Genomic DNA, 17,889 nt, shown 5'->3' with positions numbered 1-17,889 from the left:
GTGCCTCTGGCTTTAGCCTTTGGTTAATTTGTATGACCAAGGCTCCTTTTTTAATCTGGTGGTTTACAGGGAAGTGGGTGGGAGCTGTGCATTGGGAGAACTCTATTTTAGGTTTAAGGGTAATTCTAGTATTCTCTCTTCTCTGAAGAGGAGTGGGATATTTTCTTCTCCCTAATCTACAGGAGTCGAGAGAGGAGTCCCTGTCAATAATACTTTTGAAAAGTAGGTTTTGTACCTGAATCTTTGGGTCTAACAACTTCCCTGATGTAATGTTTTCTACTTGTACAAGAGGAAAATGAAAGCACTTCAGGGCAGGAAAATCCAGTTCTAATGTCCCTCCTTTGACATTAGCTGTATAAATTTGATTTAGTTATTTAACATCTCTAGCTTCTGTTGACTGATTTATAAGATTGGGATATTAAAAAAAAAAAGAAGCAAAGAGCTAGATCAGATTATTTTTTGAGATTCTTTTCAATTCTAAAATTTAAAATTTTGTAATGGGGCTGCAGAAATACATATTTCCTTATTTGGTTGGTAAACATATTTGGAACCTTTTAAAATGTCCTCTTTAGCAAAAAAGTTTTTCTCCCTTACTCTTTTCTGTTTATAGTTTCCGACAGTTTTTTCAAAACTATCCATGCTTGTTTTTTTTTATTAAGTTCTGTTAATGATGCCCTAGAACCATAATCTTCCTTTTCATTAATATTTCTTTTACCCCTTCCAGAACAATAACTAGGAATTCTGATGTCCAGGGCAGATTCAATGGAGTGAAGGAATGCTTGTGAGTGGGGAAGTCAGACCATGGGATCTGAGACCACAGGTCTCATATCCTTTGGGGATACTGCTATGGGAGGGACCAAAAGATGGCAAGGTCAGGGCCAAGCTCCATTGAGAGAAGGTGGAAATATGGGATCCTGGTGGTGAGAAAAGGCAGGCCATAGCAGAGGTGAACCACGGTTGACAGGGCCCTGGGGGAAGGATTGTGTGGCTCACAAAGGGCTGAATGTCTGGCATCATATGCCATAACAAGTAGGAAGTAAAATACCACCCTGCCCAGCTACAGTTCTTGTATCTGCTGACCTTTACCCTGGACTGACTTGCTCATATTTTATTTAATCAGACTCATCTACAGTGCAAAAGCAGGATCCTTCTCCACCCCCCTCTCCCTCAATCAGTTTCAGTTTCTGAAATAAACTTTTTTGTTATTTTTCCTCTAAAGGAAAAATATTATTTCATTTTCTTAGATAGGATAGGAAAAAATAGCTTCATCTAAATTGAATAAAGGAACTGCAACAATTAGGAGAGGTTTCATCTTCTCCTAGTCATATCTGAAAGTGCCATATATTTTCATGATCCTGATTGACTCATCTGCTTGCTATGAATCTGAACATCCTGGGAGTTATAAAGGTGTATATATCCTTTCTTATTCAGTCTCTGTCACTAGTTGTGTGAACTTGGATAATAATAACAGTATGTCACATTGATGTGGCATTTTAAGGTTTATAAACATTTACCTCACAACAATCCCGTGAGAAAAGGTAGTATTTTTATCCCCATTTTACTGATGGGGAAACCTAGACTCAGGGAGACTAATATTCCTAAGGTTACATAGTGGCCAACATCACAGTACCACTAGTATTTGTGTGAGCTGGGATTCTCAACCAGGTCTTCAGACTCTAAATCTAGTATTTCCACTACACTGTTTTGCCTTTCACTTCTGACTTCTCACTTCAGGCAAATAAAAACTCATCTAGAAAACAAGAGTATTGAACTAAAAGATCCCTAAGATCCCTTTAAGGTCTATATGATTCTGTATCTGCATCTAAAACTGTCTTGTTATTACATGGATTGAGGAGAGCTTAGAAAACGTATTTTTCAATGCAGGAAAAAAACCCCATTTCATTACTGGAATGGATATTTTATATTTTTTTATGTATTTGTGTTTTATGCATACCACCTTTTAGTTCAATTAGGTGACTCAAAATTAATTTGAAATTTTTAATCCAAATTGTTTCATTGAAGATAATGTGTGGCTGTATCAGAAATCTGTAATGTTGACAATGTGGGAATTTCTTCTACCAGCATGGATCACCATTCTTCCATAATTTTAGTAGATAAGTCTTAGAGTTGTCTGAGTCTTAAACACGTTAGGTGACTTACCCTATAGCAAAATAGCTAATAAGTGTCACAACTGGAATTTGAATTCATGTCTTGGGCTTCAAGTTCAACTCTATAGCCACTACAACAATGGCCTCTCTGATAATGGTTGAATATTTATGTCTTATTGTAGCACTTTGTTTTACTACTCTCTAATGTACATTAGGCAGGTAGGTGGCTCAATGGATAGAGGATATAGGGCCTGGAGTCAGGAAAACCTGAGTTCAAATCCAGCCTCAGACACTTACTAGCTGTGTGACCTTGGACAAGTCACTTAGCCTCTGTTTTCATCAGTTTCTTCACCTATAAAATGGGGATAGTAATAGTACCTATTTCTCAGGGTTGTTGTGAGGATCAAATGAGATAACTGGAAAGCTCCTGGCACATAGTAAGTACTATATAAATGTTAACTATTATTTTTACATATTTATAATATTGTATATAGCAACTATGTTTTTCTATTAGACTCTATATGAGTGGGAATTGTTTCTTATCTAAACTTCCATATTTCTTTTGTCACTAGCATAATGTCACTGGATACAGTACTTGATTAATACATTATTTTTATTTTATTTATTTTATTTTTTTATTTTTTGGCTAGGCAATGGGGTTAAGTGACTTGCCCAGGGTCACACAGCTAGTAAGTGTTATGTGTCTGAGACCGGATTTGAACTCAGGTCCTCCTGAATCCAGGACCGGTGCTCTATCCACTGTGCCACCTAGCTGCCCCTAATAAATTATTTTTGAAAGAATGATCTGTGCTTTAATGATACTGAAAGAGATATGTATTACTTTAGAAGGCTATATTTAATCAGCACTTGTTTGCTTCAGCAGTGTTTTCTTTAGTTATTGCAATTCTTGCCCAATGCATTTCCAAAACTATACCAAAGAACGTTAATGTGAGTTATAGAAATACAACATTCAGTCATTCATTCAACAAGCATTTGGAGCCTATGTTAATGCAGGGTAATGATAAATATTAAGAGGGATACCATGACAACAGAGGCAGAGTTTCTGTTCTCAACTTTGTCATCTACTTGCTATTTTTGAATCACAAACTACTTTATATGCATTCTATTTGTGAAACAATAAATCAACAAGCATTTATTAATTTCCTACTATGTGCCAGGGAATAGAACACTGGGAGTACAATGGCAAAAAAAGACTTATCTTTTTTTCTCAAGTAGAAGACTTGGGAGACTCCCTTATCAGATGGCAGTAATGGAGGGATTAAAATTTGGCCTGATTCCTTATTAATAATAAAAATTCAACAACAGCAGACATTTTAAGGGCTTTCTATTTGGAAGGCATTGTGCTAGGCACCAGGGATACAAAGTTAAAAATGGAACAGTCCAAATCCTCAAGAGGCTTACCATTCTATCGATGGGATCACAGGATACTCACAAGTAAGTCTAGTACAAGGGAAATAGAGGAGGGAGAGACAACTAATAATTGGAAAGGATCAGGCTTCATGGAGGAGTTGGCATCTGAGTTGGCCTTTGAAGAAAGGACAGGATTCTGAGAAGGAGAGATGATGGGGTACTACCTCCAAGTGTAGGGCATGGCTTGTCTGAATGAAGGAGGTGGGAAATGGGGTATGAGCTCTGGGAATGGTTAGCCGTTCAGTTTGGTTGGAAGCCAGTGTTTATGAAGGGGAGTTGTATGTAAGGAAGCTGCAAATACAGATTGTAAATTATAAAGACAACTTGGAAAGATTTAACAACTCTAATCAATACAGTGAGCAATCACCATTCAAGAAAACTGAGGCTACTTTTGGCCTGAGAGCTGATGGAGTGGGAACAGCAGAGTCACACACACAGACACACAGACACAGACACAGACACACACACAACACACACACACACACATTTTTGGATATAGCCCATGTGTGAATTTGTTTTGCTTGACTGAATATTGGTTACAAAAGTTTTTTTTTTTCGGGAGGGGCATGGTATGAGGGAGAAAAAAATAAATTATTTTAAAAAAAATTAGGTTGGAGGCAGGTTGTGGAGAGCCTTAAATACCAATCTAACGATTTTGTATTTCATTTTATAGGCAATGAGGAGTCAGTTGAAAGTTTTGGTGGTAGGGGAGTAAAATGATCAAACCCATGCCTTTGGGAAGATTATAAAGGTCAGACGACAGAGGTGAAACTGGAACCAAAAGAACAATAGAAAGCTGTGACAATTTAGTCTCATGGAGGTGGGTCATGATTGCTACAAAGTAACTTCTTTCTAAGAGGTGAGCCTGCTCCTGTCTCTCCTCTCAGATCCATGAGAGGCGGGCCAACTATAGTGATAATTTCTTGGTTTGCCTCTAATCCGTGATGGGGCTGCCACAGCGTCCAGCGGACGCTAGGGGGCCACCCACTCCCATACTCAGCTAGTGCCAGGCCCCCAGCAGGACGCTTGTTGCGGAGAGCATTGCTCCATACATGAGGGGGCTTTTTATGTGCGGCTGAGGCAGGCCGATTGCGTCTCTTACTGGGTCCGTGGCACTGCGCGGTTCGTTCACGTTGCACCGCCTTTGGAGTTACCTCCCGTGGATTTGAAGCTGCGCCCGCTTCTCCCTTTGGCAACGAGGAAACCCTCTCCTACCCCTTCAATTCCCTGGAATCCAGAGGGGGAGAGAGAGAGAGAGAGAGAGAGAGAGAGAGAGAAAGAGAGAGAGAGAGAAGACGGGGTTCCAGGGCTGAAGGTAAAATAACAACCCAGAGAGGAGGGTCGCAAAGAAGGCGGGCGCAGTGGTGGTAGCAGCAGCCGTCTCCGTCCTTCTCCTGGCGGCAGCTTTTCTCTGCATTGTGCCTGGGTAGGGGAAGAGGAAGGAAAAAGGGCTGGAGAGGGGAGAGGGGGTGAGCCACCCACTCTCCCACACCTGGATGTGTTGTGCAACAATGTGGCAGAAGTTGGCACTCCCTCTCTTCCCTCCCTGCACCTTCCCCCACTTCCCATAAGTTTAACCCCAGAATGTATCTCTTCATCAGGCCGGGATGATTGTCCTTTTCATTCTAAATCCACTCTTGCTGATATATACGGACTTCCTTGAGCTTGAATGTTACTTGGTTATGCTTTTAATCACTGCGTGATTAAAAAATGATCTAGAACTCCAGACAGATGAGATTTCCCCCCACGAACCCAATTCTCTGACCTGAAGAAAGAAAGAGAGAGAGAGAGAGAGAGAGAGAGAGAGAGAGAGAGAGAGAGAGAGAGAGTGAGAGTGTATGTGTGTGTGTGTGTGTATGCGCGCATCTGTGCTCGAGTGTTGTGGTGGGGTGAGGGGCGCCCGGGAAGAGACAGCAGCTCTCTAGCAAACTTTTGCAAGAGGAGCTACCCGGGACAGCAGGGAGGGGCTGAACTCTTGCAATCTAAATAAAATGAGTCATTTTGGGGGTGTGTGTGTGGGGGAGACTTTACTTTTCTCTCGTGTTGCTTCTATTTTCCTTTGGGATAGCCTGCTAGACCTTGGTGGGGTAAACCCAGAGCAAGCTGAATACTTTTCAGATAGGCCAACTACTGTCAAACATCTGGAAATGTGGCCCCTCCCTTTTCCCTGGGGGTGGGAGTGGAGTTAAAAAAAACCTCCAATCTTCCTCCTGTTAGCACGTGGCCTCTCCTCGGGTCCATTTTAAATTAGGTTTGGTCTCTAGAAGTTATATTTAAGGCTAGCAAGTGCAGGAGTCTTCCTGACTTGGCCATAACTAGTGTAGAAGGTCCCAGAAGAATTACAGTGTTTTCTTGGCCCTTAAGGAATGGCCTTTTGTTAATCCAGATGCCGCCGCGCATCTCTTTTCCCCTCCCCCTGCATTGTTTGTGTTTTAAACATCTGGCGGGGGAATTGAGTGGGAGAGCTGGAGGGGGATGGGGGGCTACCTCGAGGTTTAAGGAGAGAAACCCCTTACTTTCCCTCCCGCCTGTAACAGACAGGGTCAGAATCTGGGACGAGAAAGCAAGCTTACTCTGGTTTTCTTGCTGATGTGCACCTCTCCTGGAGACGTCCCGCCAGGCCTTCTGTGGTTGAAGGGCAGAGGGAAAGTTACTCGATTCCCCCGCCTCCTTCCCCCTTCTAGTAGCCGAGGGCACATTTCCCAGATCTTATCACATCCGCAATTCAAAAAGTGCATCGATCTGTAAAAAGCGCAGCTTTTAACTTAAAAGGAAGAAAGAAGCCAATTAAACTCGAGATGCACTGCAATTTTTCTCTGAGGGGCTAGTTGATTTGAGCCCCGAGGGTAAATACTGTAGCAAAGCAGGACTGCCCCTCAGTAGGTGAATGAAGGTGCAGCTTGAAATTCCAAAGTTTGGGGAAGCTTGTGGTTCTGTGGACTGGTTCTCTGGGCTTGGGTGAGTGGGTGGGAGGAGGCATCTGAAGAGCGGTAACCGCCGTAACAGACTGAATCGACCTAGAAGGAATGAAGGTATGAATCTGAAGATCCCTAAGCTCTTTAATTAATGTCGTCAGCGGTAGGAGTTGGGAGTGGGGGAGTAATGTCGCTGAAGGGTTTGAAGTAAACATTTATTTTGTAAATTGAGAACTCCACAAATTAAAATTTTGTTAATTGCAGAATAAGCAGATCAAAGTTTGGTGAATTCCATAGTAGGCACTTGATTATCTTTTGTGGAATGAACCGTATTTACGAGCATGAGGGTCAATAACAGGAGGACTTTTAGTGCTGTTCAATGCGCATTTTTTTGTGTGACATTTCTATTTCCGTTTAGATCATAGACCAATCTCCTTCATTTTCCATTTAAAGGTGCGGTGTCTAACCATCCAATTTAAATATTGTCCAGAAAATCGCTCAAATTGAGTGTATCTTTTACAAAAACATTGTGCAGTAGTATATACAAGAGAAGCCATACAAGAATACAGCAGATACACAGAGATGCCAGACCTACTCAGGAGACTTGAGATGGAAATGTTCTGTTCTTTTCTTCAGTTTCTTCCCCAGCCTTTTTTGTAGAATGTCAAGTGTGTCCCTCCAGTTTCACCCAGGGGAAAGAAGGTAGCTGACCTTCAAACTAAAGCTGGGTGACCTGTACCTCACCTCTTGGCACAGTTCATTAGAACTGGAAATTACACAGTTGGTACTGTGTAGACTAAGGACTTGGTGTAGATTGCAGCACTAAGTCATTTCCGGCACCCTGTAATTCAAACCGTAGCACTGATAGGCTGGTTTGGCAGGCTAAAATACAAGTAAGGAAGAAAGTCACCTAATAGCAATGTCTAGGGGTGGTGTAAGGTAGTGCAAGGACGCATATCTTTTATTTTCTGTTTTTATAAATAATAACTATAGTAGTTAATAATGATAATAGCTAAGATTTCTAAAGCATTATTATGTGCCAGGGACTGTGCTAAGCACTTTACAGTGATTATCTCATTTGATCCTCACAACAACCCCAGAACATAGGTGCTATTATCCCCATTTTACAGATGAGGAAACTGAAGCAAACAGAGATTAAATGACTTGCTCAGGGTCACACAGCTAGTAAACGTGTGAGATCAAATTTAAGCTTAGATTTGAGGTCTGTTGGTCATTTTTAATGCCAGAAAACAATATCTAGCATTTAAATAACCCTTTAAAGTCTTCAAAGTGCCGTTGAGCATTTACTGTGTACTAGGCACTTTGCCAGGTGCTAAGGATAAAATTATACAAACAAGATAGTTGGCTTCAAAGACGGATAAAGGAGTGCTGGAAAAGAGAATGTTGATGATAGTCTTAGTGGGACAAGGAGACTGCAAGAAGTATAAAATTCCGCTTTCTATGACAACTAGGCGTTTCTGTCATGCTAAGTCAGGTTACAGTTGTGACAATGAAGACTCAAAGTCTACTGTGAATACACCAGGTGCACCTTTTTCTAAGCTTAGATGCTGCATAAAAATGTCTTCTGCAGTTGCTCCTGTAGGCACCTCTCGTCTCAGCTTCTGTCCTGTTTGCAGACCTTGTGAGTCTTGATTGCGTATGAAAAGAGCCAAGAAAATAAATCAGTAGATTAACTAGAGATGACAAGGCCTCTTTGTTTTCTTATTTCCAGTTATCACTAATTGGTTTGAAAAGAAAAAAATTCCTGAAGCATGAATGACATTCAAAATTTTCTCATTATGAAAATGTTTCCTAAAGACAGTATTACATAAGGAGGAACACAGAACTGTGTTTTTACTAGAAACTTCATGAATAATACCATTGTAAACGTCCAAGGCAATGCATTCCTTCTTTTGGTCATAGTTTGGTGAAGAAAATGGCATAAGTATAGTGGAAGACAAAAGCATAGTATGACTTCCTTTCATATCCCACGAACAATTCTGATGGCTATAAATTATTGAAATTCTTGGCCAATTCTATATTTGCTCCTACACTATTTTACTTACACTTAGGAAAATTGTAATTGTAAATTACACAAATCAGAAGCACTGACATCTGTGAGGAGAGTGGTTCAAGAGACAATGACACTGTTAGAGAAATCCCTGAAGAACAGTCATTCTGTACTTCATACTTAGTTTGTGAATCCAGGAAATGTCTCCAGAAGATATCAGAGCTTCTAACTGCAAACTGTAGTTTAGACAATATTTAAGTTTAGACAATACTATCTGTAGATTAATTTGTTTTTGCTGAATGAGTTGTGCACTAATTCACCCTGTTGTTTTCTTCTTCTGTTTGCTTGCTTTGTACTCCTTCATTTTTCTTTTTAACTTCTTGACCCAGACTGTTGAGTCTAGGACTTCCTATGCATGGTGTGCCTCATGTGCAGACAATCTAAGCTTGTACATATTATGCTAAACGGGGTAAAAAAGTATATAGTTGAGAAGTTTGCACATAATCTCTACCAGAAAAATTCTAGTGATTGCAGCAAGTAAATTCCCTTCCCTTTGGAATCCTCCACAGAGATACATTTTCTGTGTTTGATCCTTGCTTGAAGGTGGACGTTTCTGAAAAAGATGGAGAAATAGCATTTCACAAATTCGTTGAACTTCAGACAGGGACCTTAAAGTCATCAAATTCAAACCATAAATCCCAGCTACAATATCCCTGAAAAGTGTCCCCTGATTTTCCCTTATAAGTCCTCTTGTGCCAGGGAACTTACTACCACAAGGGACAAGCCTATTCTACTTTGGGACAGCTTTAATTATTGTTAGTAGCAGCAGATAGTAGCTCTTTAAAGCTTTGCAAAGCACTTTACTTTCCATTATCTCATTAAAACTTAGCAACAATATCACAAAAAATACCATAGATATTGCAGATAATATCTCCAATTTACAAATGAGGAAACTGAGTCTGACAGAGGTTATATAACTTGCCCATGCTCACACAACTGGTAGAATGTGGCAAGCATGATGTGAACCCAGTGCCAAATTTAGCACTTTCTCCACTAAGGAAAGATTTTCTTATATTGACCTGAAAACCCCACAACTTCCAGAGTGTCCAGCATTTGATGTCAGAGGACATGAATTAAAATCCTAGTTCTGCTACTAGCTACCAGTGCAAGAGCCTAACTTTTCTGGGTATTAGTCTCCTCACTTTTCCAAATAATTTGTCCTGCTTTTGTTTCTACAGCTAAATATATGAAAGGATGAGCTTACTTTTGGAAATTAGTTGAAGTAACACAATGTGAATTTAAAAAATATTCATTCATTCATTCAGTAGTTAACAGATATTTACATGGCACCTTCTACTGCAAGGTAGTGGTAGGTGTTGAGAGGTATAGGGAAATAAATAAGGTACAATTTTGTCTTCAAGAATTTATGATTTATTTCTATTATCATCTATTAGTTATTTTGGACTTACAGAGTATTTTCTATGCATTCCATTCAAGAAACACATCATAAATCAGTAGTTTGTACTAGATGACCTCCAAGATCCTTTCCAGCTCAAAATCTTTTTTTTTCTTTTTCCCTCCACTTAATAGTATTTTATTTTTTCCAATTACATGTAAAGATAGTTTTCAATATTGACTTTTACAAGATTTTGAGTTCCAAATTTTTTTCTTCCTCCCCCTTCCCCAAGACAGCAAGCAATCTGATATAGGCTATACATGTACAATCATATTAAACATATTTCCACATTAGTCATGTTGTGAAAGAAGAATCAGAACAAAGGGGGAAAACCATGAGAAAGAAAAAAAAACAAATGAAAAATAGAAATTAGTATGCTTTGATCTGCATTCAGACTCCATAGTTCTTTCTCTGGATGTGGATAGCATTTTCCAACATGAGTCTTTTGGAATTGTCTTACATTATTGTATTGCTGAGAAGAGCTAAGTCCATCAAAATTGATCATCACACAGTGTTGTTGTTACTGTGTACAGTGTTCTGCTTTTGTTCACTTCACTCAGCATCAATTCTGAAATCTGCCTGCTCATCATTTCTTATCACACAATAGTATTCCATTACATTCATATACTACAACTTGTTCAGCCATTCCCCAATTGATGAGCATCCCACAGTTTCCACTTCTTTATACCACAAAAAGAGCTGCTGTAAATATTTTTGTACATGTGGGTCCTTTTCCCATTTTTTTATGATCTCTGGGACACAGAATGGTAGTAATATTGCTGGATCAAAGGGTATGCACAGTTTAGCCCTTCAGGCATATTTCCAAATTGCTCTCCAGAATGGTTAGATCAGTTTACAACTCCACCAACAATGCATTAGTGTTTCAGTTTTCCCACATCTTCTCCAACATTTATCATTTTCCTTTTTTTATCATATTATTTAATTGGCTAGGTGTGATGTGGTGCTTTAGAGTTGTTTTAATTTGCATTTTTCTAATGAGTAGTGATATAGAGCATTTTTTATGTAACTATAAGTAGCTTTAATTTCTTCATCTGAAAATTGCCTGTTCATATTCTTCAACCATTTATCAATTGGGGAATGACCTGTTTTTTTATAACTTTGACTCAGTTGTCTGTATATTTGAGAAATGAGGCCTTCATCAGAGATGCTGGCAGTAAAAACTCTTTCCCATCTTTCTGCTTTTCTTCTAATCTTGGTAGCATTGGCTTTATGTGTGCAAAACCTTTTCAATTTAATGTAATCAAAGTTATCCATTTTGCATTTCATAATGTTCTCTATCTGTTGTTTGGTCATAAATTCTCTTCTCCATAGATCTGACAGGTAAACTATTCCTTGTTCTCCTAATTTGTTTATGGTATCACCCTTTATGTTTAACTCATGTCTCCATTTTGACCTTATGTTGGTATAAGGTTGTAAGGTGTTGGTCTATGCCCAGCAGAGGTGAGGAATCTGTGGCCTCTATGTCCTCAAGTGAATTCAAACTTCACAGAACAAATCCCCTTAATAAAAAAGATTTATTCTGTAAAACTTGGACTCTGTCAAAAGGCCACACCCGAAGAGTTAGAAGGCCATGTATGGCTTCAGATTCCCCACCCCTGAGCCCAGTTTGTGCCATATTGCTTTCCAGTTTCCCCAGCAATTTTTGTCAGATAGACAAAGCTGGAGTCTTTGGCTTTATCAAGCAGTAGATTACTATAGTCATTGACTAGTGTGTCTTGTGTACCTAATCTATTTCACCGATCAGCTCGAAATATTTAGTTTTAAACGCATCATTTGGTCCCAGTTCTGTTCTCTGATGTTAAGCAAGACAAAAATCTAATTAACTAGGTGGTAAATTATTGCAGGCAGTGGCTACACAGGTAGACCGTAATAGTAGTGTGCCTACTCAGTCATTTAGATAACTTAGGCAAAATGAAACCAAATAATAAGAAAGAAAAACTGTTTGGCTTGATTTATTCATGATGGATAATTTCCTAAATCCTGGCTTAACTTTCTACTTCACAGAAGAAGGAAACAGAAGAAAAGTATCATATTTAGGATTCCCAGTGCCAAGATCTTTATATTGCCTTAAACATTTAATCGCAGATTTCAAACATTCGGGATGAAAGTTAGTTAGTGGAAAACACTGCTTTTGTGTTAGGTAAATGTTTCCTAAATTTCCCAAAATAAAATACTAGTAACAACAGCAACAATAACAACAGCTAGCATGTACTTAGCGCTTTAAGATTTGCAAAGCGCTTTACAAATAATATCTCATTTGGTCCTCACAACAACTCTGGGAGATAGAAACTATTTTTATCTTCATTTTACAGGTGAGGAAAATTAATCAGAGGTTAAATGACTTGCTCAGGGTCACATAGCTAATAAGTATGGAAATTCAGATTTGAATTCAGATTTTCCTAATACCTCATTTAGCACTTTATCCACTGTTCCAGTTAGCATATTATAATATAAATACCTATAGTTGTTCATTTCTAGGTGTTCTCTTCAAGTTTTTCTTTCACTTTTTTGTTTGTTTGTTTTTGGTAAGGCAGTTGGGGTTAAGTGACTTGCCCATGGTCACACAGTGTCCAGGGCCAGTGCTCCACCTAGCTGCCCCTGCTTTATCTTTTACTTTTTTTTTTTTGAGGTTTTCCTTTTTCTGGTATAAATAACTTTTTTTCTTGCCTGTCCAGTAAATATGAGACATTAAGACGTTTCCCTTAAGGCATTACAGAAACTTTACAGTTTGGAATAATTTTCATAGAAAACCATGCTATTTCTGTTTTCAGACTGTACTCAGAAAATCACAGAATGTTAGAACTTGAAAGGATCTTAGAAATTATTTATCTAGTTCAGCTCCCTGATTTCACAGATTAGGAAACTGAGGCCTAGAAAGATAAAGTGACTTATCTAACATCAAAAACTAGTTGTTTTAGATAGGAATCTTGAACCTGGGCCTTTTTAGCTCTGAGTGGCACCTCTTTTCATTTTGTTTCTTTATGACTTAGTGCTTCTCAGATTTTATGTTTCTTGTGTTTTGGTGTTTTTTTTTCCCCTCCATCAGTAATTTTCAGAAGTGAAGTGCAAGAGAAGGGAAATGATACATATTGCTCCCTTCACTTGGCTTCAGAATACTACACATAGCTGTAGCTTGGACACACATGGTTCAAAAATGTCAGCCATCAGTCTCTCCATGGAAAGAGAAAGGAAGTCTTTTTCCTCCAGATGTTTTTCATGGAAATTAAGACATTTTGATAGATTGTAAAATTTGAGCAAAATGGATTAATGAGCTGAAGTGTCAGATTTGACAACACATGATTGTTGCTTAAGTGTTCAGTGGGTTTCAAACAGGGCAAAGGGAGTGAGACCTTGTAAAAATGTGGAGAAAGGAAAGGGTGAAATAAAGAGGAGAACAGAAGATAGAAATACTACTGTTTTTTAAACTTATGTTGAGGCATATATAAAGAAATATATTAGTAACTAACCCTTCTTTACTACCTTCCCCATATTTCTCACTTGTTTGTGAGGACTAGTTACTGAGAAGATTGTTCCAGGGACTTTCAAGTAAGATATTCCCCCCCAAAAAAAATATGAATAGGCCCCACAGTCAACTAAAAATGGGCTAAACTTAAGCTCTTTTAAAATTTGTTTCTCATGTCCACATGTCCAAATATCCTTTATAAATTATGTCAACAGTGGGGATCATCCTTACTTCTATTATTTTAAAGATTATCGGTCTCTCAAGAATTTTGTGGTTTTTTTTCCTGAAATTTTTAGAATTATCTTCTATATTCAAATATTTCCCCTTTTTACTTAATTAGTTTCAGTCTTGAAGAAGAAAAAGCAGAATTGGGCAGAAGAGTAATCATTGAGAAGAGTGATTATAAATGACCCCTCAAGTAATTAAATGCTGTGATCTTTGGACTGGCCATACAAGTCTAGACATTGAATGGATGGCAAAGGGCACACATATGCTAAGTAGAACTAAAGATAGATGTACAGTATATTACAAGAGGAAGCAGCAGTTGTTAAAATAATGAACTTCTAAAATGTAAAAAGTGTAATTTTTGGAGGGAAAAAAGGATTTTTCTTTTAAAAGGTACCTTATTATTTGAGTTGTGATATGAGTTTCTGAAGTATGTAGAAACATCTTCTCATTTCCAGTCGGACTATTTCCCATGCACAGTGGCTATACTTCTTCTCTTTTAGGAAACTCCCTATTGTCTTGAAATATCTCTTCAGTTCCAGGTTGTTCAGCTGGAGGATAGCAAGTCCTGAGTAACTAATTTCATCTTCTACCTCTTTCTCCAGCTCCTCCTTTTCTTTCTCATCTTCCTCCAAGCATTTTTGTAGATACTCAATTTGCTGATCAAGTCCAATTTGAATTTTTTGAATATTTTCGACTTCCCAAGTGTGTGGGGGATAATTCTGACTGAAGATGTTGAAGATGTGTTGGGACATCTCATAGATGACTATCTTAACATCCTTCAGAGATTGGTCAGGTGGTAGAAGCTCCTGGGAAAATTCAAAATCCATCCTTATACTTAGACATTTGCGAGGAAACTCTTTGTTCATCTTGCTCAGAAGTATCATGGCTTCCCAGTTGACGTTTCTTAAATAGGAATAAAGTAAATTGCAGTCCAGAGAGGAGACGCTGATGACCAACAAAAAGAAGTATGCAGACTTTAAACATTTTTGGATGTTGGACATGACACAGTACTTGTCAAAACTTTAAAATCTTTAAAAGGTATTTGTGAGTTTGGCACTGACTTGTTCCTTTATATACCTGAATTTATTCAGCAGGAGGAGTTTTCATTCGTCATTTTATAGCTCATAGTGTTTACCCCTTTTCCTATGCCTTTGAGGCTTTTGACTTTGAATGACTTACACATTGACTTCTAGGAATCTTATCAGAGACTTTTAGTTGTGAAAAAATGAGCAAAGTATTACTATTTTTGTTGCCTTAGTATCCTAGATGATCTATACTTCTAAGCTTATAGAATCATCTTAAGTAGATTGATCCAGGGACTTTCAGTGCAAAAAAAAATGTGATTAGGCACAAAATCATCTGTAAAAAGGGCTAAGTTTTAACTGTTTTAAAATAAATTTCTTATGCCCACGTGTCCAAATACCCATTTATAAATGATGTCAACAACTGACCTCATTATGATTTTATTACTTTAGGGGTTACTAGATTATCAAGAATTTTGTTTTATTTTTCTTAAAATTTTATAATTATCTTCTATATTCAAATATTTTTCTCCTTTACTTAATTGAGTTCAATCTTAGGAAGGAAGAAGAAGGACAATGGGAAGGAAGAAGAGGATGACGGCAGATTTTAAAATCCTAGGACTTTAGAGTCAAAGGCAGATTTTACAGATCATCTGATTCAATAGACTTGTTTTATAAATGAAATTGAGGCCTAAAATGGTTACATAGCTAGTTCTTGACAGAACCTGGCCTAGGGCCCAGGTCTTTTGATTTGTCTGTTATTGAGGTGTGTTAAGGTGGTGCTTTTGAAATAGTAGCTTATATTCTGTGGTGTATAACAAACATTTCGACTCTTTTAAAAGTTTTGTATTCAATGAAAACTAAATCAATGCAGCCAATGATGCCATCATTATATCCCTCTCTCCTGCTTTCTCTTGAGAACTTAGTAAGGGTTTTTCAACCTTAGTTGGCACTCAAATATGTAAAAAGATTGAGGGATATATTTCTTTTTTATTTACTTAGTGACTTCCCTTAAAGTATTCTATCTTTGTCTTTCCCAGTCTCCTTTTTCCAGCCCCTCCCCCAGTCTTTATTCTAGATAGTTCAAAACACTGGGGTTTTATAGTTTTCCCTCCTGCTTGGGGATTTTGCCTAACAAAGACATTTTCACTCTGGAGACTGAGTTTTAGAGGGACTAATTCATCTGGGAAAAGATGTCCCTGTGTTTATGGAAATGGCTTCCTATTGGATGTTTTAACCTTTTTATCTTGATTCTCATTCTTCGGCATACACCCAAAGGAAATGGATTATTTTACAAGGAGAAAGTTATCCTAATCACTCCTTGTAACCATCATCTTCTTCATCAATAAGCCTTCATTTTTATTTTTTTGTACACTATTCTCTGCCCACAATAAGTACATAATAAATGTTTTAAAATTTGAATTATTGAATATAATATTTTGGAATAATTATTGACATTGTCCAGTAAGTACATTTCCACAAATGTGATTCATTTACTAGGCATTTGTTATTCATCTTTTACATGGCACATACTATGCAAAATATTTGGAGTACTCAAATCGGTTGGTAATATCATTTATTTTGGGTAGAATCTTAAGTCTGAAGCTAGAAGGAACCCCTAAATTTTACAGATGAGAAAACTGAGGCCCAAGGAAGCTAAGTGATTTGCTCAAGGTACTACAGGTAGTGCCAAAGGTTAGATTTGAACCTAAGGCCACTGTTAACAGAACTGACACTCTTTCCACTCTACCTTGCTCTGCTTAGTAAATGTCAGAGATGGAATTTAGACCTGCCTGCAGAACTAGTATTCTTTCTCATATGTTCTTTCTTATAATGCTAATTGAAAGCCTGCCCATCCTATGCAACTGTTATCCATATCCAAATTGGCGACACTTTTCTCTCCTTTTCCTGACATCAGTAGGATACTAGTGGATTATGTGTCTGTCTACCAAGTATCCTTCACCCTTGCTGTAGAACCATCCCAAGCCCATTTCCTCTTTTGGCATATATTTTCTGGATGAAATCTGTGACACCTATTGTTTCTTATATATTTTAGCCTGCTGATTACTAAACATACACACAATATTCATTGCTCTCTCTGAGAGCAATTTTCAATTCTTTTGAAAGAATTTTCAGTTCTTTAAAGACTTGGGTTCCATGTCTTCAAGCCATACTCCCCAGGTAGGGTTTGAGGATACAAAAACAAAACAAAAAAAAGTAAGTTTCTGACTTCAAGGAACTTACCTTCTTTTGGGGAAAACACCATGTTCCTAAATGAGAAAATACAAAATAGATATAGACTTTGTTGAGCATTGATTGGAGACCAGGCTCAAGGAGACTTTGAATAAATAGATTATGGATGGACCATAGTCTACTGGCTGATAGTTATTGTTGATTTTAATATAACACCAGTAATTGTTTTCTCTTCAAAGATACATTACACTGTAAGGTTTTTTTAAGTTGATCCCAATTTTGCAGGATGATTTCAATGAGTTATCTTAAATTGAACTCCTTAAGGATAGGAACTAGTTGCATTTATTCAGATACTCTCTTCATGCTCTTATTCAGTCCTTCCCCTTCTGTATTCCTCCTCCCACCTTCAAAAGAAGATTTTTATTCTTCTTCCTCAAAATCCATTGCATTTCTCCTATAGTTTTCTTCCTGGCAAACAACAAAGCTACCTTAATTGTGAAATCATAAGATCTTTTGAAGACTTGCAAATGAAGAAGAAAGAAGAAAAACCTTGTATGCTGAAAAAAAATTACTTAAAATTCACACCTCTTACATTAGTCAGGTTTTTAGCAGCTCTGCTAATTTTGAAAATTTTGACTTCCAGTAGTAGTCAGTGTTGGAATTCCTGGGGCTCACTGCTGTCTCTATTAATTTCAACACCTCAAAGATCTCTATGTTCTTTTTTGATTGTGGATGCCACCTTCACCAGTGAAGATTGGAAGACTGTTGTAACTTAGTAGATGGTCTTTGAAAGATGTGATGACTAAAAAACTCTATCATAGCTTACCTGGTGCTGATTATCATAGAACTTAACTAGGCAGGATCTTGGATAGTAGACATACAAGTTCATCACTTAAAATATTTTCCAGTTGGTAGAACCTCCCAGAACTTGTGCTTTATTGACACAGCCTTCAAAAATGAAGTGCTATTTCTACATGGCAGCAAAATGGCAGAGTAGGCCTTGAACAGAAGTACGGTTTCCATATTTCTACAATTTAGCCT

At 37.9% G+C, this 17,889-nt stretch overlaps 2 protein-coding genes across 3 annotated transcripts in view; one reads left to right on the top strand and one right to left on the bottom strand.

Annotated features, from left to right (window-relative positions):
• The first annotated feature begins 4,459 nt into the window (after nucleotides 1-4,459).
• MOB3B (MOB kinase activator 3B) overlaps nucleotides 4,460-17,889 on the top strand; it is a 283,599-nt gene continuing 270,169 nt past the window's right edge. Inside the window, exon 1 of one of the 2 annotated variants that reach the window (XM_078152837.1) lies at nucleotides 4,460-4,854. The gene's annotated coding sequence lies outside the window, so the exon portion shown is untranslated. Of the gene's footprint in view, nucleotides 4,855-6,052; nucleotides 6,572-17,889 lie in introns of those variants that run through there. The other variant, XM_078152838.1, reaches the window with a different exon arrangement.
• Nucleotides 14,032-14,634, bottom strand: IFNK (interferon kappa). The gene has a single exon (XM_020973019.1). It carries the CDS (start codon nucleotides 14,632-14,634, stop codon nucleotides 14,032-14,034), a length of 603 nt encoding a protein of 200 aa, XP_020828678.1.

The sequence above is a fragment of the Phascolarctos cinereus genome, unplaced genomic scaffold, assembly GCF_003287225.1.
Source record: "Phascolarctos cinereus isolate Bilbo 61053 unplaced genomic scaffold, phaCin_HiC Scaffold_4;HRSCAF=312, whole genome shotgun sequence".
In the NCBI taxonomy this organism is placed as follows: Eukaryota; Metazoa; Chordata; class Mammalia; order Diprotodontia; family Phascolarctidae; genus Phascolarctos; species Phascolarctos cinereus.
The sequence above is the reverse complement of the archived record's forward strand: the minus strand, read 5'-3'. Positions and strand labels throughout refer to the sequence as shown.

Excerpts from the sequence above, each read along its gene's own strand:
- IFNK (XM_020973019.1), bottom strand. The coding sequence starts at position 14,634 with ATGTCCAACATCCAAAAATGTTTAAAGTCTGCATACTTCTTTTTGTTG.